The sequence below is a fragment of the Schistocerca gregaria genome, chromosome 7 (genome assembly GCF_023897955.1).
Source record: "Schistocerca gregaria isolate iqSchGreg1 chromosome 7, iqSchGreg1.2, whole genome shotgun sequence".
In the NCBI taxonomy this organism is placed as follows: domain Eukaryota; kingdom Metazoa; phylum Arthropoda; class Insecta; order Orthoptera; family Acrididae; genus Schistocerca; species Schistocerca gregaria.
Genome location: NC_064926.1, coordinates 83,550,518 through 83,574,119, shown reverse-complemented (window position 1 = coordinate 83,574,119; position 23,602 = coordinate 83,550,518). Strand labels below are relative to the sequence as shown.

Here is a 23,602-nt window from a genome sequence, read left to right as displayed (position 1 = left end):
ACCGAACACCAGTTCATGTGGCAGCGAATACAAGGCAGTGAAAATCTCCTGTAGCTCCCATCTTCTGAGGCCATGAATCTCAGCGAATAAACACGTGTGTTTGGAAGCGAACACAAATCGCTTATCGGGAAATAGGTCAATGATCGGATTCACAGGATTACATAGGAATACTGATGATGCCTATCTTCTGCAGGATCGCGGAGCCTCTAAAAACTATGAAGTTTGTGCAGGACACGTAGCTTCGGGTGCACGAAAAACTACTTATGTGAAAAGCAGCTTATTTTATTCATGCACGACCTCTCGTAAATAATAGATGCATGTGGACGGGTAGACACCGTCTTCTTGGAATTCTGAACAGCGTTCAGCACGGTATCGCACTGAGGACAAACAACCAGGATACGATTATACAGAGTATGTTCGTATATGTGACTGATCGAGGAATACTTGTCTAATAGAGCGCTGCACGTTATGTTGAGCGGCTAACATTCCATACAACCGAAAGCAACTAAAGAGGTGTGATCCAACCTCTAGTGTTTTCTGTGTACTTAAACGATTTATCAGACACTATGAGTAGCACTAACGCTCTGTTCGCTAGTGATGCTGTTGTGTACAGAAGAGTATGTCGTTGAACTATCGTAATGAACTGCTGGAAGATTTAGACGAAATTTCCACTCTGTGCAAAGAATAGTATCTCTCTTCCACAGTGGATAAGTGTAACACAGTGACTATAACGAGAGAAAGAAAAATATACTACCTGACTAAAAGACCAGCGATGAACATCTTGAGCACGTCACTTAATGTAAGTATTTAGCGGTAGAATTAAGACGCGACAGAAAATGAGACAGTCACATAATGCCATTATTAGGAAATCTAATGCAAGACGTAACATTGCTACTGGGAAAATGCAACGCATCTGTATAGGAAATCTCTTTGAAGAAGTTAGTGCGATATGCTCTGTTGTTAATGTGTTTAGTGTCCTTACCAAGCACACGACAGCCGATGTTGAAGAGATTAGGTGTTAGGATAGTAAAATTTCGTTACAGCCCACACGAAAGTGTAACAGAAATTCTCAGCTAATTTAAACAGGAGTGCTTGGAAGAATAGCAAAGTAGTGCTTGCGAAATCCGTTTTTGTAAATTTAAACAATACGAATGGGAGAGCAGTGTGCTGGCCCCACTGTATATCGCATCCGAATGAAACTGACACGGATGCCGGTGACCTTTATGCAATGTTTGCTCCTGCTGGGGGAGATAAGGTTCTTTTATTCTTATTCAAAGAAACTATATGACCTTTATATTTCCACCATCGTGTATCCTACTAAAGGTTTACCAGAAGAAGATATGACGGGCTAATGCACACATCTTCCTCAATCTGTGAATAGGATATGAATCAGTACTGGTAGAATGTACTCTCCGCATCCACTGTCCTATGTGAAGATTTGGAAGTAATGGAAAAGCTTCGATGGAGCTCATGAATGTTCAGCGAACTAGGGAAGTATAAACATGGCTGTTCCCTTGGAAGGCATAAATTTCCACTGCATTTTCGTCATGAAAACGTGGAACAGAGGGCAACACTCATAAAATTGATATTAACATTGCAGATCATGATCACTGAAACTTGAATGAGTGGGACAAATCATTGTTTGAAGAACAGCCCCAAAAATCACAAAATGAATCAGCCCTTAAATAAAATCTCTGCACATAACAAGTTGTACACCTCATAAAGGCATTTGGCACACTCAGAAGCTTGAGCAGAGAGTCCATATCGACTGTGACGCTATTAGGCTGCAGCTTGGACCCTTCGAAAGAGTGAGACAATATATCTTGCAACATCTGGTCGCTTGCATTGCACCCAATGGTGGAGTCTTCATAGGGTGGTCCATTGATAGTGACGGGGCCAAATATCTCACGAAATAAGCATCAAACGAAAAAACTACAAAGAACGAAACTTGTCTAGCTTGAAGGGGGAAACTAGATGGCGCTATGGTTGGCCCGCTAGATGGCGCTGCCATAGGTCAAACGGATATCAACTGCGTTTTTTAAAATAACAGCCCCCACTTTTTATTACACGTTCGTGTAGTACGTAAAGAAATATGAATGTTATAGTTGGACCACTTTTTCGCTTTGTGATAAGATGGTGCTGTAATAGTCACAAACATATGGCTCACAATATTAGACGAACAGTTGGTAACAGGTAGGTTTTTTAAATTAAAATACAGAACGTAGGTACGTTTGAACATTTTATTTCGGTTGTTCCAATGTGATACATGTACCTTTGTGAACTTATCATTTCTGAGAACGCATACTCCTACAGCGTGATTACTTGTAAATACCACATTAATGTAATAAATGCTGAAAATAATGTCCATCAACCTCAATGAATTTGGCAATAAGTGTAACGACATTCCTCTCAATAGCGAGTAGTTCGCCTTCGTAATGTTCGCACATGCATTGGCAATGCGCTGACGCATGTTGACAGGCGTTGTCGGTGGATCACGATAGTAAATATCCTTCAACTTTCCCCACAGACAGACATCCGGGGACGTCAGATTCGATGAACGTGCGGGCCATGCTATGGAGCTTCGAAATGTTCAAAGGTGTGTGAAATCTTATGGGACTTAACTCCTAAGGTCATCAGTCTCAAAGCATACACACTACTTAATCTACATCATCCTAAGGACAAACACACACACACCCGTGCCTGAGGGAGAATTCGAACCTCTGCCGGGACCAGCCGCACAGTCCATGACTGCATCGCCCTAGACCGCTCGGCTGATTCCGCGCGGCTATGGCGCTTCGACGACCATTCCACCTGTCATGAAATATGCTACGCAATACCGCTTCAACTGGATATGGACTATGTGGCGGACATCCATCATGTAGGAAGTACACTGCCATTCTGTCATGCAGTGAAACATCTTGTAGTAACATCGGTAGAAAATTACGTAGGAAATCACCATACATTGCACCATTTAGATTGCCATCGATAAAATGGGGGCCAATTATCCTTCCTCCCATAACGCCACACCATACATTAACCCGCCAAGGTCGCTGATGTTCCACTTGGCGCAAGCATCGTGGATTTTCCGTTGCCCAATAGTGCATATTATGCCGGTTTACGTTACCGTTAATGGTGAATGACGCTTCGTCACTAAATAGAACGCGTGCAAAAAAATCTGTCATCGTCCCGTAATTTCTCTTGTGCCCAGTGGCAGAACTGTACAGGATGTTCGAAGTCCTCGCCATGCAATTCCTGGTACATAGAAATATGGTACGGGTGCAATCGATGTTGATGTAGCATTCTCAACACCGACGTTTTAGAGATTCTCGTTTCTCGCGCAATTTGTCTGCTACTGATGTGAAAATTAACCGCGACAGTAGCTAAAACATCTACTTGGGCATCCTGATTGGTTGCAGGTCGTTGTTAACGTTTCACATGTGGCTGAACACTTCCTGTTTCCTTAAATAACGTAACTATCCGGTGAACGGTCCGAACAATTGGATGATATCCTCCAGGAAACCGAACGACATACATAGTAGACGCCCACTGGGCATTTTGATCACAATAGCCATACATCAAGACGATATCGACCTTTTCCGCAATTGGTAAACGGTTCATTTTAACGCTGGTAATGTATAACGAAGAAAATACCGTCGGTACTGGCGGAATGTTACGTGATACCACGTACTTATACGTTTGTGACTATTAAAGCGCCATCCATCACAAAGCGAAAAAGTGGTCCAACTAAAACATTCATATTTATTTACGTACTAAACGAATATGTAATAAAAATGGTGGTTCCTATTTTCAAAAAAACGCAGTTGATATCCGTTTGGCCTATGGCAGCGCCATCTAGTGAGCCAACCATGGCGCCATCTGGTTTCCCCCTTCAAGCGACACGAGTTTAGTTCTTTGTAGTTTTTTCGTTTGATCCTTATTTCCTTAGATATTTGGCCTGGTCACGATCAATGGACCACATTCTATATATATCTCCAGACAGCTGACATCATTTCCACCGCAACTTCTAGAACATGGAGAGCAATGTAGCCCTGGATCGAATCCGCATTAGTGATTAATCAGCACTGGTGAGCTGACCAGACTGGATGAAGTTTTTAAGCGGTTTTCCGCACACAGCTTGCTAAATGACGGATGGTAACCACTCCCCACTAAGTCACATCCTCTCCAAACACTTAGAAAACTTTATCAACTTAGACCACCAGATCTACAGTCTGAAGTTGTTCACAGATTCCGTTATTTGTGAAGTGGTGGTATCAGGAAGGGCATTTTCTCATGAAATTACACTACCACTGCCAAAACCAGTGTCTAACATTGCGGATTCCTTAAGGAACTGGGAGAAGGCAAGAATGAGAATCGTGCAATGTACTCTGCAACAAATAATTCCTTTATCGCAGACTCATATTTTATTTAGACACATGATATGAATATTTCGTTCCTTTTCTAGGCAGCATTAACCTCATGAAGTCGTTCCCTTACTTAGTTTATGCTGAATAGATTTGTACTCACAGTTCTAGTTAGTGAAGCACTCACTCCTGTACCTAAATTAGTGAAGCGAACAACTTTACAAGTGTACATACCTTGAGAGACGTCTTGGTGCCAAAGAGCTTGCCGCATTCTTCACATTTATGTTTTCTCTGCGGATCAACGGCGGTGTCGGCGGCTGAGACCGGGTTTGCCACCAGGTCTTGAGGTTTCCCTGATGACTCTGGTGGGTCTGGCGGCTGCTGTCGAAGGGGACACGGAGGGTGCGACTGCGACGGCTGGGGTGGCTGGAGTTCCTGGAAGAGTGCTGGCTGCTGTGAGGGCATCACTGGAGGTGGTGGGGCCGCTGGGGGCGGCGGTGGTGGTGGCAGAGTCTGAGTGTGCGGATGGATCTGCTGCGGAGATACGCCGAGGGGTGCAGTTGTTGTTGGTGGAGGTGGTGGTGGAGGGGGAGGTGGAGGTGCTGGTGCTATTGCTGGTGTTGGAGGAAGATGAGGAGGAGGAGGAGGCGGTGGAGGCGGCTGGTAGACCCATAGGCGCTGCTGCAGCTGCTGCGGTGACGTGACGGCCGTCAGATTGCTGCTGTTGTTGTTGGTGTCTGGCCGCACCTTCTTGTCTGGGGGTCCCCCACCCAGCAGCCGCTTCAGGCGGGGGCTGTCTTCCTCCGTATGGACGGCTTGGCGAGCAGCCGGCGCCCCGGGGCCGTCTCGATGCTGTGGACGGGAAGACAACCACGAGTGTAACAGCGGAAGTGCTGAACCCAATGCGATACTTGTGGACAGACCGTACGGGGAGCGAAGTTTGGAACCCACGAGCGGTAGTGGAAGTGGAGTATCATTAGTTCGAAAATAAAAGATTTTGGACTAATTTCGGTAATTTAATTCATATTCGGCATCCACGACAGTCATGGTAACAAGATGTAGACTATCTATAATACAGAAACACTTCACATTAATAACAACCCATTGCGAAACTGCTTACTTTAGACAGGAAAGCAAGTGGTCTGTAGTCCCGGAACAGTGGTTAGTACAGTTTGTTATGTGCATTCGGCACCCGGATTTGGAATGGACAACATATTAAATAGTTAATAATCTTGATCGTTCTGTGCTTCCACAGCTGGCTAATGTGAACGTACAAGCACGAACGATGTCGCTATATGTGCGATTATTACGTCAGAACTGTTTTTGTTAAAACTTACATCTTAAGATAACCAGCACTTTAATTAGAACTGATCATGCTAAAAACTACTAAAAGACACAAGTAATGTGTGGTATACATGGAAAATTCACCAACAGTTACGAAAGTTATAAAATCACTGATTGCTGTTATCCCATAAGACATTATATCTGTTTTTGTAAAGTTACGAAAGTAATAACTGGTGTGCCCATAGAGACGATACGTCTCCTTAAAATTTGGCGTTTGGATACATGGCAAGGTGAATGGGATGTAAGTGATAAGGGACGTAGACTGCACTACTTCCTCCCTGACATAACGGAGCGGTTGAGGATGAGACATATAGATCCCAGCCGCGGTGTGGTACATTTCTTAACCGGGCACGGACCTTATCCTACGCACTTAAACCGCGTGAGTCAGAGGCAGACACCTACATGCACATGCGGGGAAGAAGGTTCCCCAGAACAAACTGTCTTTTTCTGCGGGCAATACGCGAACAATAGACATACACTACACTTAGATTACACGCAGATACAGACATAGATATATACACAGCAATAAGAGACGAAGAACAATGGGCACAATTAAACGCACTGGCAAACAGTATTTCTAAAACAACACATGAAAAGTATATGCGGACACGACATCACAGACATACCTATGTGCAGCGTAACAGAAATCTCCATAGGATGGACAGCGATACCCACAGAGACAGCGAAAATAGTGTCAATGAGAAGGAACAGGAGGAGGAAGCTGAGATGTGACAGTAAATAAGCAAATTTCTGGAAATCTAGCCAAGAAAACACCAAATTCTGTACATGGATGGGCACCTCAAGTAGGTAATACATAGGATTAGTAACAAATAGGATAAGAAACATTATTTCTCTACTAATAACCATTTGTGTGTGTGTGTGTGTATGTGTGTGTGTGTGTGTGTGTGTGTGTGTGTGTGTGTGTGTATGTGTGTGACTGGCCGTCAACGGCTCGCAGAAACCATTCCGAGGTATTCACCGTCAGTCACACTCGGTGATGGTACTAACAAATCTCTCATCTATCCTATCTTCTTTTTATATTCTTCTTAATAAACAACAAAATTTTATTTATATTTCAACCTTAAATTATTGTTATTTTGAAAATTACCATTCTTTGTAAATGTTGTAGATAAAACAAAAGGAAAGAAAACTGTAAAAAAGTGAAAAACGAAAATTGTAAGATGTACATGTTTTAAACATCCGGTAACAGGTCTATAATTTGGCAATAAATAAATATATAAATAAATAAAATAAACTAATACGAAGGATTCTGGTGTCGTGATTCAAAAAATGTCTGACCGGTAAACCAAATGCTGAAGGCACAGCTGGAACATGACGAACACACTGATTCACTTAACGCATCTAGCATGCGCCTTTAGCATCTGTATCTAAATCTACATCTACATCTACATCTACATGATAACTCTACAGTTCACACTTGAAGTGACTGGAAGAGGGTTCTTTGAAACTCTTTCGGTCTATTTCTATACGGTTGCTAAAGCTGGTGACCGGAAATTCGTGAAAAAATTTCTTCGCAGTGAAAAATTCCTTTGTTTTAATGATGGACATCCCAACTCGCATATAGTCGTGGCACTGTCTCACTTATTTCGCGATAATACAAAAGGAGCTGCCTTTCTTTGAACTTCTTTCGGCCTCCCCGTCAATTCTATCTGGTAAGGATCACGAACAACCTAGCAGTACTCCAGCGTAGTAAACCTGTTGTAACCGTTCTGCCAGTAAAAAGTAGAATTTGGTTTGCCTTTGCCACAACATTATCTATGTTATCATTGCCATTTAAGTTGATCGTAATTGTAATTCCAATGTATTTAGTCGAATTTACAGCATTTTAATTTGTGTTATTTATCGTGTAATCGAAATTTAACGTATTTCTTTCACACTCACGTGGATGACCTCACAGAGACAAGTACCATCTTTCGTACCATTCAGATATAGTGTCTAAGTAATTTTGCAATTGATTTTTCTCTTCTGATGATTTTATAGGACGCTAATTGGCAGCATCATCTGCAAACATTCTAAGAAGGCTGCTCAGATTATCTCCAAACTAGTTTACGTTGACTAGGAGCAGCAGTGGGCCTATAACACTTCGTAGCGGAACGACGGATACCACTTCTATTTTATTTGGCGACTTACCGCCAATTACTACAAACTGCTACTTTTCTGAGAGGAAATGTCCCAAAGCTGAAACAGTACTCCATAGGCACGAAATCTGATTAGAAGAAGCTTGAAAAAACTGTGTCAAAAGTCTTCTGGAAATCTAATAATACACAACCAATTTGAGAGCACCTGTCAATACAACAGAAAACTTGGTACGAAAAATAACCTAACTGTGATTCAGATGAGCGATATATTCTTAATATGTGCTGAGAGTGTTTCAGTAGACTATTACCTTCGAGGTAATTCATGAAGTTCGATCACAGTGTATATTTCGATATCCTATTGCAAATCGACGTTAGTGAAACGGGTTTGTAATTAAGCGGGACATTGCTATTTCCCTTCTTGAGTACTGATGTGACCTGTTCAAATTTCCAGCCTTTTGGTACTGATCTTTCGTCAAACGAGTGGTTGTCTACGATCATATCTGCATACTGTGAAAGAAACCTTGTTTGTATGCGATCTAGATCGGAATACTTGCTTTTATTAAGCACATTAAGTTGATTCGCTAGTCCGAGGATACCTACTTCTATGTTACTCATTTTGGCAGTATTCCACGATTCGAGTTTTGGAATATTTGCTTTGCGTTGTTTGGTGGAGGTACTTCAGAAACCTTTGTTTAACAACTTTTTTTAGTTGCACTGTCAGCGTTTATATTACAATTGGCTTCGTGCAGTGAAAGTATTGGTTGTGTCCTGGTGCTGGTGTACCTTCCACAAAACTAGAACCGGTTAGATTTTTCTGTCAGGTTTCGAGATTGTGGTATGTATTAAAAGCATCTCGCGATGTACTCTGTGCTAAGTTTCGAGCGTCAGTGAAACACCGCCAGTCTTTTATGTTTCGCATTGTTTTTTCGTTGCTTCTGCAACAGTCCTCTGACCTCTTTTGTGTACCGTGGGGGATCAGCAAAATTGTTTACTAATTTCTTTGATTTTAATCCACATCTCTTCTACACTTACATAATTAGTTAGGAAGGCGTGGAGGCTATCTCTCAGCAAAGCGTCACGCGAATTTTTAGCTGCTCTTTTTAAATACATATACTTTGCGTTTACTTTCGGTAGATTTGGATGTTGCAGTGGTCAGTCTTTCTACAATTATCTTTTAGTGCTTGATCTCACGATTAAGTATTTTTTGAGTAATTACGCGGATGCACTTAGTAAGTATTAGCTACAAACATTGTTGGAAGATTTACTATTAAAAACAGTCTTGATCACAATTTATTTAGTAAGGTTACCGGTTTCGACCACTACTGTGGTCATCTTCAGACCAATGAGTAAGAACCTCCTTCTGCTAGTGATTCTCTAGCAGAAGGAGGTTCTTACTCATTGGTCTGAAGATGACCACAGTAGTGGTCAAAGCCGGTCACCGTACTAAATAAATTGCGATCAGAACTGTTTTTAATAGTAAATATTTGTAACGTATTGATCACTGTCACTCCCGTAATGTATTCAAAAGAAATTAATGTTGGAATATTTTCAGTGTGTTACTTATCACATACCATTTGCATCTTCTAATAGCTCTTAGCCTAATCTCGGTTAACTTCCGGGTAGCCAGAGATGTTAATTTCTAACAGAATCGAATGTGGTGTAATAAATGAACGTATACAGACACCTGTGAAGGGTTTCATGGACAAATATACTTTCGAATTACGTTCAATAAGGAAACTAAAGATCATTCGCTTGCTGAAGTTCAGTGTTACATTTAATGTTATTTCAGAAAGGAAGAAACTGTCTATGGAAGTGGCATCTTGCAACGGTATCAGTTAATATGGTGTCTGCATCCCATATAGCGGATATTAGGGTAGCCTTAACATGAGAGAAGTTTCTAATCTATAGTAGCCTGTCAGTACAAAATCTTGTCATCTAACGGTCCACTGCAGTCTGTAGCATGGTGCTTCGATTCGGAAAGTCTACCAAAGATCAAAGGAGTTTGGTCGGTTCGTTTCGCTGTCAATGTAGTTTACGTCTTAGGATCTAATCCTTTACGCTCCCACATTCTTGGTAATTATCCAGAGATTATTTTACCTATTATATAAGAGGCCAGTTAAAGAAAGCTTCCATGTTTTTCTTTTTTCCCACCGTGCCGTAACAACACCACTGACTTTCGTTACACGAGGAGATGGTTATTTATTTTGTCTGTCGTGTTCTAACACCCCTTCAGATTACGATTATTTTTTGACGATCTTCACATACTTCACCGATATCTACTATTCAATGTACTCCCAAGCACGTGCTAAAAATAAGTAAAATCAAACTCGGGTGTGAGGTCAAACACAAGTTCAGCTGGATAATAACAGAGGACGGATTGGGCGTGGTCTTGCATCACGTAATATCCTGGTACTGTAAGAATCACAAAAGCCTACTTCATCTGCCTGCACAATTAAAAAGTGAATGCTGGTGACGTACCGTAATTGCATCACATTACATACGTGCAAGTAATTTAAATAACGACGTTCTAAACAAGGCAGACTGATTATCAAAAAAATATCGTTGCGTTACTACAATCCCGTAGGCAGCATTTGCATCCATGTATATGATATTATGAAAAAGGATATACGTGCAGTATATCGGTGTTTAGGCATGTGTGTATGTCCCACATTTCCTCCTAAATCACAAGACAAATTTCATAAAACTTGGTACGCATATTACTTAACGTCCGAAAAGAATTGCTGTAAGGATAAGAACCACCTAACTGTCAAAAGTGTAGAAGTTTAATGACTCACAACGAATTTCACACATAATTTCAAACCTTTATGAAACTACCTATGGGTGACAACCCCCGAAAAATAACGAAAAGAAAAAAAGTTTATCGCTTATTACATTTTTGCCGTTCATATAGTAGAAGTACCGCATGAAGCATTACGTTTAACTTTATTACCTCTTAATTAATTGTATTTAATATAAATTTTGTTGGGAGTCTACATATATAACGCTGAATGTACTTACAAAAATGTATTATTGTAGAACACATAGTTCAGGAGATATGACGTCATCAACATTCACATTCTTGAATATGGAACAGCAGGGCGAAATTCGCTAAGATGCATGTGAAACATGTGTACTAATAGATGTCGAATATGTTAAATAGACTTGAAGTAAATTTCATATATGTGTACGTGCGAAAACCACGAGTAGAAGCTCAACCTGAGCCCTGGAACGATTTCAATCAAATTTGGTACAGATTTTAGTTATTATTTGCCAATAAAGACTGTGAGGGTAAGAACTGATAGCCAGCGGTTGGGGTGATTGTGATAACACTGAGAAAGAGAGAGAGAGAGAGAGAGAGAGAGAGAGAGAGAGAGAGAGAGAAAGAAGAGATGGGCAGAGAGATTTCAGGCGTACCCCAAGGTAGTGTTATAGGGCCTTTGCTACATCTTGGGTTGTTTGCAGATGACACAGCCGTTTATCGACTAGTAAAGTTATCAGAAGATCAAAACAAATTCAAAAACGACTTAGAAAAGATATCTGTATGGTGGTAAAGTTGGCAATTGACCCTAAACAACCAAAAGTCTGAGGTCACCCACATGAGTGCTCAAAGAATTCGCTAAACTTGGGTTGCACGATAAATTAGTCAAATCTAAGGGCCGTTAATTCAACTAAATACCTGGGAATTACAATTACGAACAACGTAAATTGGACGGAACGCATAGAAAAAGTTGTGGGGAAGGGTAACCAAAGACACCATTCTATTGACAGTACATATACAAAATGTATCTAGTAAAGACACTGCCTACACTACGCTTATCCGTCCTGTTTTAGAGAACTGTGGGATTCTTGCCAGATAGGATCGACGGAGTATGTCAAGAAAGTTTAAAGAAGGGCAGCATGTTTTGTATTATCGCGAAATAGGGGACGGAGTGTCACTGAACTGATACAGGATTAGGGGTCAACATCGTTAAAACAAAAGGCCTGTTTAATTGCGGCGGAATCTTCTCACGAAATTTTAATCACCGACTTCTCCTCAGGATGTGAAAATATTTTGTTGACGCTGACCTACATAGGGAGAAAAGATCACCGTAGTAAAATAAGGGAAATCAGAGCTCGCACCGAACGATATGGGTATTCGTTTTCTCCGCGCGCTGTATGAGATTAGAATAATAGAGAATTATTGTGAAGGTGGTTCGATGAGCCCTCTGTCGGGCAGATAAATGTGATTTGCAAAGTATCCATGTAGGTGTAGATGTAGATGTAGAGACTGGGAGGAGAAGAGGAACAGTGACAGGGAAGGGGAGCAGATGGACAGAGAGAAGGGTAGGGGGAGATGGACAGAATAGCGACAGGAGAAGAATGGCAGGGAGTAAAGGTGGAGGGCGTGGAATCAAAACAGGAGAAGGAGATGGATAAAGGGGGAAACAGCAATTGGACAGAGGGTCGAAGAGCAGACTGACAGAGAGAGAGGAAGGAGTGAATGGAGATATGAGGAGATGGACAGAGGGAGCGGCATGGGGAGATGTCGTAAGAGAAGATTTGTATAAATACATACACGGACATGGATGGTACTCAGGTATTTACTATTATAAAGTCTACCTCCATAGATAAATGATCAGCATGGAAAGCTACCACGCGGAGGACTCAGATTCGATCCCCGGTACCTCCAAGGATTTTCCCCGGAGCTAGGACTGGTATTGGTGCACGTAGCCTCGTGATGCCAACTGCGGAGGTATTCGATAGAGAAGCAGCGGTCCACATATGGGAAGACGGCAAAACGGCCGGCAGAGCGGCCCGCTGCCTTCTGCCCCTCCACAGAACATCCGTATGACGCCGCAAAGCAGGCGGCCTTCGACAGCCCTCAGGTCATCCAGTCTTGGGCGAGGAGCTCGCTTACTTCTAATTGTAAACGAAGCGGAGTAATGGCTTGCCTGTTACCAGTAACAAGATTATCGGGGTCTGACCACGGCTGCTGTGAGACAACCGGAACTGGGCAGGCAGACTTCGATGACAGAGCTGTATTGTAGTTAGGAGGCGATGGCCAGGCTGCCAACGGTGCGTAGGGAGGCGCGCTGCAGACGACTGACTGGATGTCCGAGAACGGCCGGAAGGCGTGCTGGAGTCTGTCGGCGGTATCTCCCGCAGATTCGGCGAGCGGTGGATGTGCCTTTGGCAGTTGCCAGGGCAGAGACGACTGACGCCCAGCCAGTGTCTTCGTTACTGTCTCGGCAGGCGTCCACTTTCGTCTCTCAACGACAAGTGTTCCTCCGTGGCGACCTCTTTGCATTCTTCAGAGCTCTCTCCCTAGGCGTGACCACATACCGATTTAGTTAGCACATTTTATTCTTCTGGCCAATCAAATTATTGTCTATCAGTGTCGTTAAACATTTTGTGCCGCCCACAGAACTCACGAGAAGAAAGGGACACAATACTCAGACTTCACTGCTGCTGAAATTCCTTCACAGGGCAATTTATGTCGCCATTTAGCAAAAGATGCCCTGCCTCCTGTCGAGTCACCTGCTGATGTCTCCTTTCATTCCATCTGTAAGTAGGCTGTTTAGGTTTTTATGTTGGTAAGGTCACGTAGCACTCTATATGAAAATCACTGACTGTGCTGTGTGCAGTCTGTGGCTGGTTTGCATTGTTGGAATTTGCTATTGTAGTGTTGGGCAGTTGGCTGTTAACAGCGCGTAGCGTTGCGCAGTTGGAGGTGAGCTGCCAACAGTGGTGGATGTGGGGAGAGAGATGGCGGAGTTTTGAAAGTGGATGATCTGGACGTGTGTCCATCAGAGACAGTAAATTTGTCAGACTGTATTTCATGAAGTGATTATATATATATATATATATATATATATATATATATATATATATATATATATATATATATATATATATATATATATATATATATATATATATAATGACTTTGGTACATTATTAAGGTAAATACATTGTTTGTTCTCTATCAAAATCTTTCATTTGCTGACTATGCCTATGAGTAGTTAGTGCCTTCAGTAGTTAGAATCTCTTATTTAGCTGGCAGTAGTGGTGCTCGCTGTATTGCAGTAGTTCGAGTAACGAAGATTTTTGTGAGATAACTGATTCATGAAAGCTGTAGGTTATTGTTACTCAAGGCCATGCTTTTGTACGGATTTTTAAAAGTCAGATTACGTTGCGCTAAAAATATTGTGTGTCAGTTTAGTGTTGATCAGAATAAGTAAAGAGAGAAATGTCTGAGTACGTTCAGTTCTGCTCAGCTGTTTGAAAATCAAATAATGTAAGAGGTTTATTAGCACATTAATTGATTAATTTTTCTAAGTCGACGTTTCACATCTTTGCTACTTATGTCATGACCGGCAATTGTTCTCACATTTCTAACGGCAGAGGTCTTGCGCTGACTTAAGAAAAAAGAAGAAGAAGAAGAAAATCATAGTATGTGTTCCTTTCCTTCACAAACTGTAAACGTCCCTTAGTCTCCAGCTTGCCAATGTGACCCCGTACCATTTCGACATTTACCGACAGCAGAGAGTCCGCTCACCCGACGCCAAGAATTTTTACTATCCAGATCGGAAATCGCGACCGTGAGCATCCCTTAGCAGACCTGCCGCCTGTGGACGGATAGGTGGCATGCAGCCGGACGCTTTTCTTCCATCTGATAAGGCAGCGGTCGTGCACATGTGATATCGAGTGACGGACTGCAGCCACACACGAGCGATTTTCCAGGGACTTTCATCCAGTATTACGAACTCTACTGTGTCGAGAAGTTCTGATATGGAAATTGAGTTGCTATGTGTACCAACAGTTTAGATCTATATGGATACTCTGCAAACCACATTTAAGGGCCCGGCAGAGGATTCATCGGACCACTTCACAATAAGTGTCTATTATTCCAATCTCGTACCGCGTGCGGAAATAACGAACAACTATATCTTTCGGAGCGAACTCTGCTTTCCCTCGTTTTATTACGGTGATTATTTCTCCCTATACAGGTGGGCGTCAACAAAATATATTCGCATCCCGAGACGAAATTGGTGATTGAAATTTGGTGAAAAGATTCCGCCGCTACGAAAAAGCTTGTTTTAATGATATCCACCCCAAACCCGGTATAATTTCAGTGACACTCTCTTCCATACTTCGAGAAAATACAAAACGCCCTGCTCTTCTTTGAACTTTTCCTCTGTCAGTCCTATCTGGTAAGGATCCCACATCGCGCTGCAGTATTCTAAAGGAGAAAGGACAAGCATAGTGCAGGCAGTCTCTTTCGTAGATCTGTTATATTTCCTAACTGTTCTGCCAATAAACCGCAGTCTTAGGTTACTCTTCCCCACAACATTTTCGGCGAGTTACTCCCACTTTGTTTGTAATTTTAACTCCTAGGCATTTGGTTGAATAGATTTGAATAATTTATCGTGTAAGCCAAGTTTAAGGGATTTTTCTAGCACTCACATGGATGATGTCACACTTTTCCTTATTCAGGGTAAACTGACAATTTTATGCACCATACAGATATATTTTCTAAATCATTTTGCAGTTCACTTTGATCTACTGATAACTTTACTAGTCGATAAGCAACAGCGTCATCAGCATAAAATCTAAGACGACTGTTCAGATAGTCTCCCAAATCATTCATATACACTCCTGGAAATGTAAAAAAGAACACATTGACACCGGTGTGTCAGACCCACCATACTTGCTCCGTACACTGCGAGAGGGCTGTACAAGCAATGATCACACGCACGGCACAGCGGACACACGAGGAACCGCGGTGTTGGCCGTCGAAAGGCGCTAGCTGCGCACCATTTGTGCACCGCCGCCGTCAGTGTCAGCCAGTTTGCCGTGGCATACGGAGCTCCATCGCAGTCTTTAACACTGGTAGCATGCCGCGACAGCGTGGACGTGAACCGTATGTGCAGTTGACGGACTTTGAGCGAGGGCGTATAGTGGGCATGTGGGAGGCCGGATGGACGTACCGCCGAATTGCTCAACACGTGGGGCGTGAGGTCTCCACAGTACATCGATGTTGTCGCCAGTGGTCGGCGGAAGGTGCACGTGCCCGTCGACCCGGGACCAGACCGCAGCGACGCACGGATGCACGCCAAGACCATAGGATCCTACGCAGTGCCGTAGGGGACCGCACCGCCACTTCCCAGCAAATTAGGGACACTGTTGCTCCTGGGGTATCGGCGAGGACCATTCGCAACCGTCTCCATGAAGCTGGGCTACGGTCCCGCACACCGTTAGGCCGTCTTCCGCTCACGCCACAACATCGTGCAGCCCGCCTCCAGTGGTGTCGCGACAGGCGTGAATGGAGGGACGAATGGAGACGTGTCGTCTTCTGCGATGAGAGTCACTTGTGCCTTGGTGCGAATGATGGTCGTATGCGTGTTTGGCGCCGTGCAGGTGAGAGCCACAATCAGGACTGCATACGACCGAGGCACACAGGGCCAACACCCAGCATCATGTTGTGGGGAGCGATCTCCTACACTGGCCGTACACCTCTGGTGATCGTCGAGGGGACACTGAATAGTGCACGGTACATCCAAACCGTCATCGAACCCATCGTTCTACCATTCCTAGACCGGCAAGGGAACTTGCTGTTCCAACAGGACAATGTACGTCCGCATGTATCCCGTGCCACCCAACGTGCTCTAGAAGGTGTAAGTCGACTACCCTGGCCAGCAAGATCTCCGGATCTGTCCCCCATTGAGCATGTTTGGGACTGGATGAAGCGTCGTCTCACGCGGTCTGCACGTCCAGCACGAACGCTGGTCCACCTAAAGCGCCAGGTGGAAATGGCATGGCAAGCCCTTCCACAGGACTACATCCAGCATCTGTACGATCGTCTCCATGGGAGAATAGCAGCCTGCATTGCCGTGAAAGGTGGATATACACTGTACTAGTGCCGACATTGTGCATGTTCTGTTGCCTGTGTCTATGTGCGTTTGGTTCTGTCAGTGTGATCATGTGATGTATCTGACCCCAGGAATGTGTCAATAAAGTTTCCCCTTCCTGGGACAATGAATTCACGGTGTTCTTATTTCAATTTCCAGGAGTGTAGATGAGCAACACCAAAGGGCCTGAAACACTATCTTGGGGAACGCCAGAAATCACTTCTGTTTTACTCGATGACTTTCCGTCAGTTACTAAGAACTGTGACGCTTTTGACAGGAAATTACATAACCAGTCACCTAACTGAGACGAAATTCCAAAAGCACGCAATTTCACTACGAGCCGCTTGTGGGGTACAGTGTCAAAAGCCTTCTGGAAATCTAGAAATACGGAATCAATTTGAAATACCTTGTTAATAGCACTCAACACTTCGAGTAAGTAAAGAGCTAGTGGTGTTTCACAAGAACGATATTTTCTAGATCCGCGTTTACTGTGTGTCGATAGACTGCTTTATTCGAGGTAATTCATAATGTTCGAACACAATATATGTTCCAAAATCCTGCTGCATATCGACTTTAAGGATATGGGAGTGTAATTTAATAAATTAGCCCTATTACCTATCTTGAATATCGGTATGACCTGGGCAACTTTCTAGTCTTTGGATACGGATCTTTCGTAGGGTAAACGGTTGTATATGATTGTTAAGTATGGAACTATTGTATCACCATACTCTGAAAGGACCATTACTGGTATACAGTCTGGACCGGAAGGCATGTTTTTTCTTAAGTGATTCAAATTATTTCACTACTCCGAGGATATCTACTTCTACATTATTCATGTTGGCAGCTGTTCTTGAATCGAATATTTACTTCTTCGCTGAAAGAATTTCGAAAGGCTGTGTTTAGAAACTCTGCTTTGGCAGCAATGTCGTCGATGGTATATCAAATTAGTATCGCTCAGAGAAGGCATTGATTGTATCTTGCCGCCAGCATACTTTACATAGGGCCAGAATCTCTTTGGATTTCCTGCTAGCTGTAGAGACAAAGTTTCGCTTTAGAAACTATTGTAAGCGTCTTTCATTGAAGCCTGCGCTAAATTTCGAGAGACTGTGAAAGATCGCCAATCTTGGAGAGTTTGCGTTTGTCTAAAGTTAGCGTGTTTTTTGGTTGTTTCTGCAAAAGTGTTTCGAGCCGTTTTGTGTACCAAGGAGAATCAGCTCCACTGTTTGTTAATTTAGTTGGTATAAATCTCTCAACTGCAGCCGATACTATTTCTTTGAATTCAAGCCACATCTGGTCTACACTTCTACTGGTGATTTGGAAGGAGTGGAGATCGTCTCTCAGGAAGGCGTCAAGTGAATTTTTATCTGCGTTTTTGAATAGGTATCATTTTCGTTTATTTTTGGAGGATTTGGGGGTTACAATATTCATTCTCGCTATGACAACATTGTTTTAACTAATCGCAGTATCCGTTCAGATGCTCGCAATCACAGCTGATTTCCGTATTCCCACGAACACTTGTAAAAATTAATTAATTAAAAATACGGAAATTGCAATTTATGAAACTTGTTTTGAAGCTTATTTTTCCTTGAGAAATTAAGGCTACTTTGATGATTATATTACATTTTTCACTGACGCCATGTATGTAAGGTACCTCTACCTGAGTAATAATAGAATTCGTTTTTCGTCTGTTAGTCGTCAATTCTTTTTCGTCATTAGTCCTATTGTTTAATTTCAAGTACACAGTCTCGATGTTTGTATAGAAATTTCGTCAATGGCAGCACTGTTAATTACCACAACAGTTATTACAAATATTGTAATGGATAGTTAGATTATATTAAATGACAAGGGACTTGAGTATAATTGTATAACAGCTTTGCCCTGTACATTTAATTAAAATTTCCTCTTAATATTATGATAAAGCATCCTTTTCAAAAGCTATATGTTTAATAATATGTATAGTTGTTTCATAAATAACTCAAAATCGTCAGACTGAGCATTGTGTATAAACACTTGTTACTATTAAGTCCCGAAAATTTCTGCTGCTCAAGCATGATCTTTAAAACGCTAAGCATTGCAAAATCTTAGTTTGGGTCTAGAAATACTATTTAATATAAATGGCAATGCTGGATTTTACCTACCTCTCAGAGTAGTTCGTTGTCTCTGACTGCGTTGTAACGTATAGTTCTTATTTAACATTGTCATAGCTGAACGAAGCAAAACTGCACAGACGCACTTGATAACGAGTCGCGGTAACTTTTCTGCACATCGGTACTACCAGCCTGGCTGGCATGTCATATAATCGAACCGCATGCGATTCATCAGCATGCCTTGGCTTTCCATGCGATCACCGGGGGATCGATATGATTTGCCCACTCACGTGCAATCTGTGAAGTGATCGGTCGCCCATGCGACGCATGGCTGTGATCTGTCGCTCGTGTGATGAGGCGGGGGCTTGGTTTGGCCCCGGGGAACCGTGATCTCTTACTGACGTCCATAATGTATCGCTGACATGACGTCTAAAGGCGAATAAACTACTCCACAGACTGAAAACATCAAAAGTGTTAAGTGAAGGAAAATAAAAGCTACCAATCGACATTAGGCGATAGTTTCACATCAACAAGTCCTGCCAGTGGATGTGACACCTGATCATACATACGCTATTCAGACTTCGAAAGAACAGATTTTGGTCTAGAAGATTCTTTCATATTCGATGCATAGCAAAGTACAACATTACGGTTATTTGTAGAGGTCAAGTATTTTGTTCTTTCCTACTTTTAGTTTTCATAACAAGAGCAAGTGCAGAGTAATGATAAATAAATAACGCTTTTAATGAAGGAGGTACTGAGAAAATGTTTTTTAAGCAAAACTTATACTAACGTTTCAGCAAATCTACAGTTTTGCTCAAGCGGGTAAGTAGACCGGAAAGTTTATCGTGCAACATCAGTTGCTAGTGATCTCGCGTTTCAGTTTTCGGCAGACAGTAAGAAGGTGAATGATGCGAGTCGAGATAATTATCGTATAACTACCAAAATGACCATAGCGCGTTAACGCCAGTCAAGCAAGTTATTACAGCAATTATATATATATAGCCCGCCGAAAAGTTATTACAGCAATTATTTGTATAGCCGGCCGAACTCGTCCCAATATTTTCGACGAGCGACCTGGTCTTATGTTGTCGGGGCCCCTCAGATCGCTAATAGTCGCCTCTGGTGATGGAAAACGCCTGCCTTCAGAAGTGTAAGTTATTGCCGTGCGGCATGTGGAACACTTGCTCTGTATTTAGAATCACCGTTTCTCCGCTTTACGAGGAGAGATGCTCGGCTAATGAACTTCCGTTGACGTGGTTACCTCCGTATGATTTCGATTCATCTCGAGATACTACAACACTAACTAATTTTATAGTGATTGCATTGATAACTGATGCTTAAATTTATGTGCAACATTCACAAAAGGCGCAGCAAGTTCTTTGTACTTTAGTTGAAGCCGTATCTCTTGTCATGTCATTTTTAATTCAGTAACCCTTTTATGCTTCAGTTAATCTGCTTTAGAATAACGTGTTAAATACTGGTAGCCACTTTCGGAAACAAACGTCATTTGTGAGGTAGGGGTTAATGTCTTGTGCATAGTACGCTTCAATAAATTATCCGACTTCAGTGGAATAAAGAGTATGGTTGAAGTAGAACCACAAGAGTTGCGCATTTTCTAAGTGTCGCGAAGAACAATAATGTATGGGATTTGGAAAAAGCTTCTGAAAGAGTATGCAGAATTTTTCTCTCTTCTGCTAACCAAATAACGGTAAAGGCACGTAATAACTTGAGTTTACTGAAATTGACGTTGACCCAGATGATCGACACGTTCTGTCCGAAAACCTGTGCACTTTCTTCACTCTATCGCAACAGGTACTCTGGAGCTTACGTCGTGCTACCTTCTACGCATCTTGCTTCGCCATAAACTCGCATTCTGATTCACACATGCTTGAATATTAGAAAGTAATTAATTTTTACAAATTTTAGCGAGCTATTTCTTCTTCGTGTAATTAGAGAGAAACGCTACCTGCACGTTGTCGTTGTTTCTTCTGCTTACGATCGTCAACAGTGTGAAATATAATCGCATCTGTCAAGAACACTTAATATTACTTGCATATTTTTATAGCGGGATTTGGTCTACTTTGCGACGCTGTAATACATGATATAAAACAATACAATACAATACAAACTAGTTGTTTAGAAATGAAAACAATGAAGTAATAAACGTTCGTCGTAATTGAAATTTGACCCCTATTACCTGGTGGTGTCGGCATGTAACCACGCATTGGCAACTAAATCACAAACGACTCGTTGGCGAACCCATTCTTATTGGAACGCTTCATTCGTTCATTTCTTATAGGCCATATTTGGACCACGTTATTTCAACTATCTTGACTTACGTATTCTGATGTGTGCCCAGTGCTCCCGTATTCGTTCTCGGTGTTGCTCCTTCCTCTCCTTGGGTTCGAGCCTTTCCTGGTTTTCGTTTTGGCTTTTCTTGGAAGCCCTACCACGCCATAAATTTCTCCGTGAGCGAGACACGCTCCTCGATGCCATCGTTTGTGATCCCCACTTCTTTAAGACCTTTCTCCACCTCTGTGTTTTCTTCTCTTGAAAGTAGGTTATCATACTATTGGTGAGTCTTCCAGGGCTCATTCTGGTCATATGTCCGTAAAACATAATCCTTTTCCGGATGGTATTGGTTATCTTCTCCATGTGGGAATACAATTCATGATTACCACGTCTCCTATATTCCCCATTCTCTTTGATGGGACCTAAGATCTTTCTCAAAATCTCCCATTTTCGATTAGGCCTTTTTTGTTCATTACTAGGCATTCAGAAGCGTACAAGACCTGCGGACTGATAACACAGCAGCAATGACTTAACTTTCATTGAATGACACTGATCTTTTATTGTGCATGTTTTTGGTTAAATGGAATGCCATTTCCATTTTGTTCGTGCGTGATGTGAAGGCTTCTTTCTCCGATAAGGTGGGTGTTACCCATTCTCCGTGATATTTAAACTTTTCAACTCGGTTAATTTTCCTTGACCTACTACAAGCTGCCTTGGTGCTGAATTTATGTTCGTTATAAACTCGGTTTTCTCGAATGTAATTTGGAGGCCAGTCTTCTGTACTTGTACGTTAAGCTCATTAATCTGTCTCTCAGCTGTTTCTATGGCATCATAAAAAAACTGCAAGATCATCTGCAAAAGCGAGACTATCGATTCCAAGATTTTGTTTCTTGTAACACAGCCTGACACCATTTTTAATTCCTTCACTATTAATTAATATACACTCCTGGAAATTGAAATAAGAACACCGTGAATTCATTGTCCCAGGAAGGGGAAACTTTATTGACACATTTCTGGGGTCAGATTCATCACATGATCACACTGACAGAACCACAGGCACATAGACACAGGCAACAGAGCATGCACAATGTCGGCACTAGTACAGTGTATATCCACCTTTCGCAGCAATGCAGGCTGCTATTCTCCCATGGAGACGATCGTACAGATGCTGGATGTAGTCCTGTGGAACGCCTTGCCATGCCATTTCCACCTGGCTCCTCAGTTGGACCAGCGTTCGTGCTGGACGTGCAGACCGCGTGAGACGACGCTTCATCCACTCCAAAACATGCTCAATGGGGGACATATCCGGAGATCTTGCTGGTCAGGGTAGTTGACTTACACCTTCTAGAGCACGTTGGGTGGCAAGGGATACATGCGGACGTGCATTGTCCTGTTGGAACAGCAAGTTCCCTTGCCGGTCTAGGAATGGTAGAACGATGGGTTCGATGACGGTTTGGATGTACCGTGCACTATTCAGTGTCCCCTCGACGATCACCAGAGGTGTACGGCCAGTGTAGGAGATCGCTCCCCACACCATGATGCCGGGTGTTGGCCCTGTGTGCCTCGGTCGTATGCAGTCCTGATTGTGGCGCTCACCTGCACGGCGCCAAACACGCATACGACCATCATTCGCACCAAGGCAGAAGCGACTCTCATCGCTGAAGACGACACGTCTCCATTCGTCCCTCCATTCACGTCTGTCGCGACACTACTGGAGGCGGGCTGCACGATGTTGGGGCGTGAGCGGAAGACGGCCTAACGGTGTGCGGGACCGTAGCCCAGCTTCATGGAGACGGTTGCGAATGGTCCTCGCCGATACCCCAGGAGCAACAGTGTCCCTAATTTGCTGGGAAGTGGCGGTGCGGTCCCCTACGGCACTGCGTAGGATCCTACGGTCTTGGCGTGCATCCGTGCGTCGCTGCGGTCCGGTCCCAGGTCGACGGGCACGTGCACCTTCCGCCGACCACTGGCGACAACATCGATGTACTGTGGAGACCTCACGCCCCACGTGTTGAGCAATTCGGCGGTACGTCCACCCGGCCTCCCGCATGCCCACTATACGCCCTCGCTCAAAATCCGTCAACTGCACATACGGTTCACGTCCACGCTGTCGCGGCATGCTACCAGTGTTAAAGACTGCGATGGAGCTCCGTATGCCACGGCAAACTGGCTGACACTGACGGCGGCGGTGCACAAATGCTGCGCAGCTAGCGCCATTCGACGGCCAACACCGTGGTTCCTGGTGTGTCCGCTGTGCCGTGCGTGTGATCATTGCTTGTACAGTCCTCTCGCAGTGTCCGGGGCAAGTATGGTGGATCTCACAGACCGGTGTCAATGTGTTCTTTTTTCCATTTCCAGGAGTGTACATTTTGTATTTATAATCGTGAAATTTATAGATTACATGTTCTTTTGTGGGACGACTATGTTGCATGTGTTGATACACACATCCTCGTAGAAACGGCAAGTGGCAGACTTCCGTTTAGACAAAAACTGGGAAAATACATTCAGCATACATGAAAGATGACTTT

At 43.0% G+C, this 23,602-nt stretch overlaps 1 protein-coding gene across 1 annotated transcript in view; it reads right to left on the bottom strand.

Annotated features, from left to right (window-relative positions):
- LOC126282292 (zinc finger protein 628-like) overlaps positions 1 to 23,602 on the bottom strand; it is a 522,299-nt gene that overhangs the window by 27,588 nt on the left and 471,109 nt on the right. Inside the window, exon 6 of the mRNA XM_049981945.1 lies at positions 4,596 to 5,213. Within this exon, the coding sequence (XP_049837902.1) occupies positions 4,596 to 5,213 (618 nt within the window). The remainder of the gene's footprint in view (positions 1 to 4,595; positions 5,214 to 23,602) is intronic.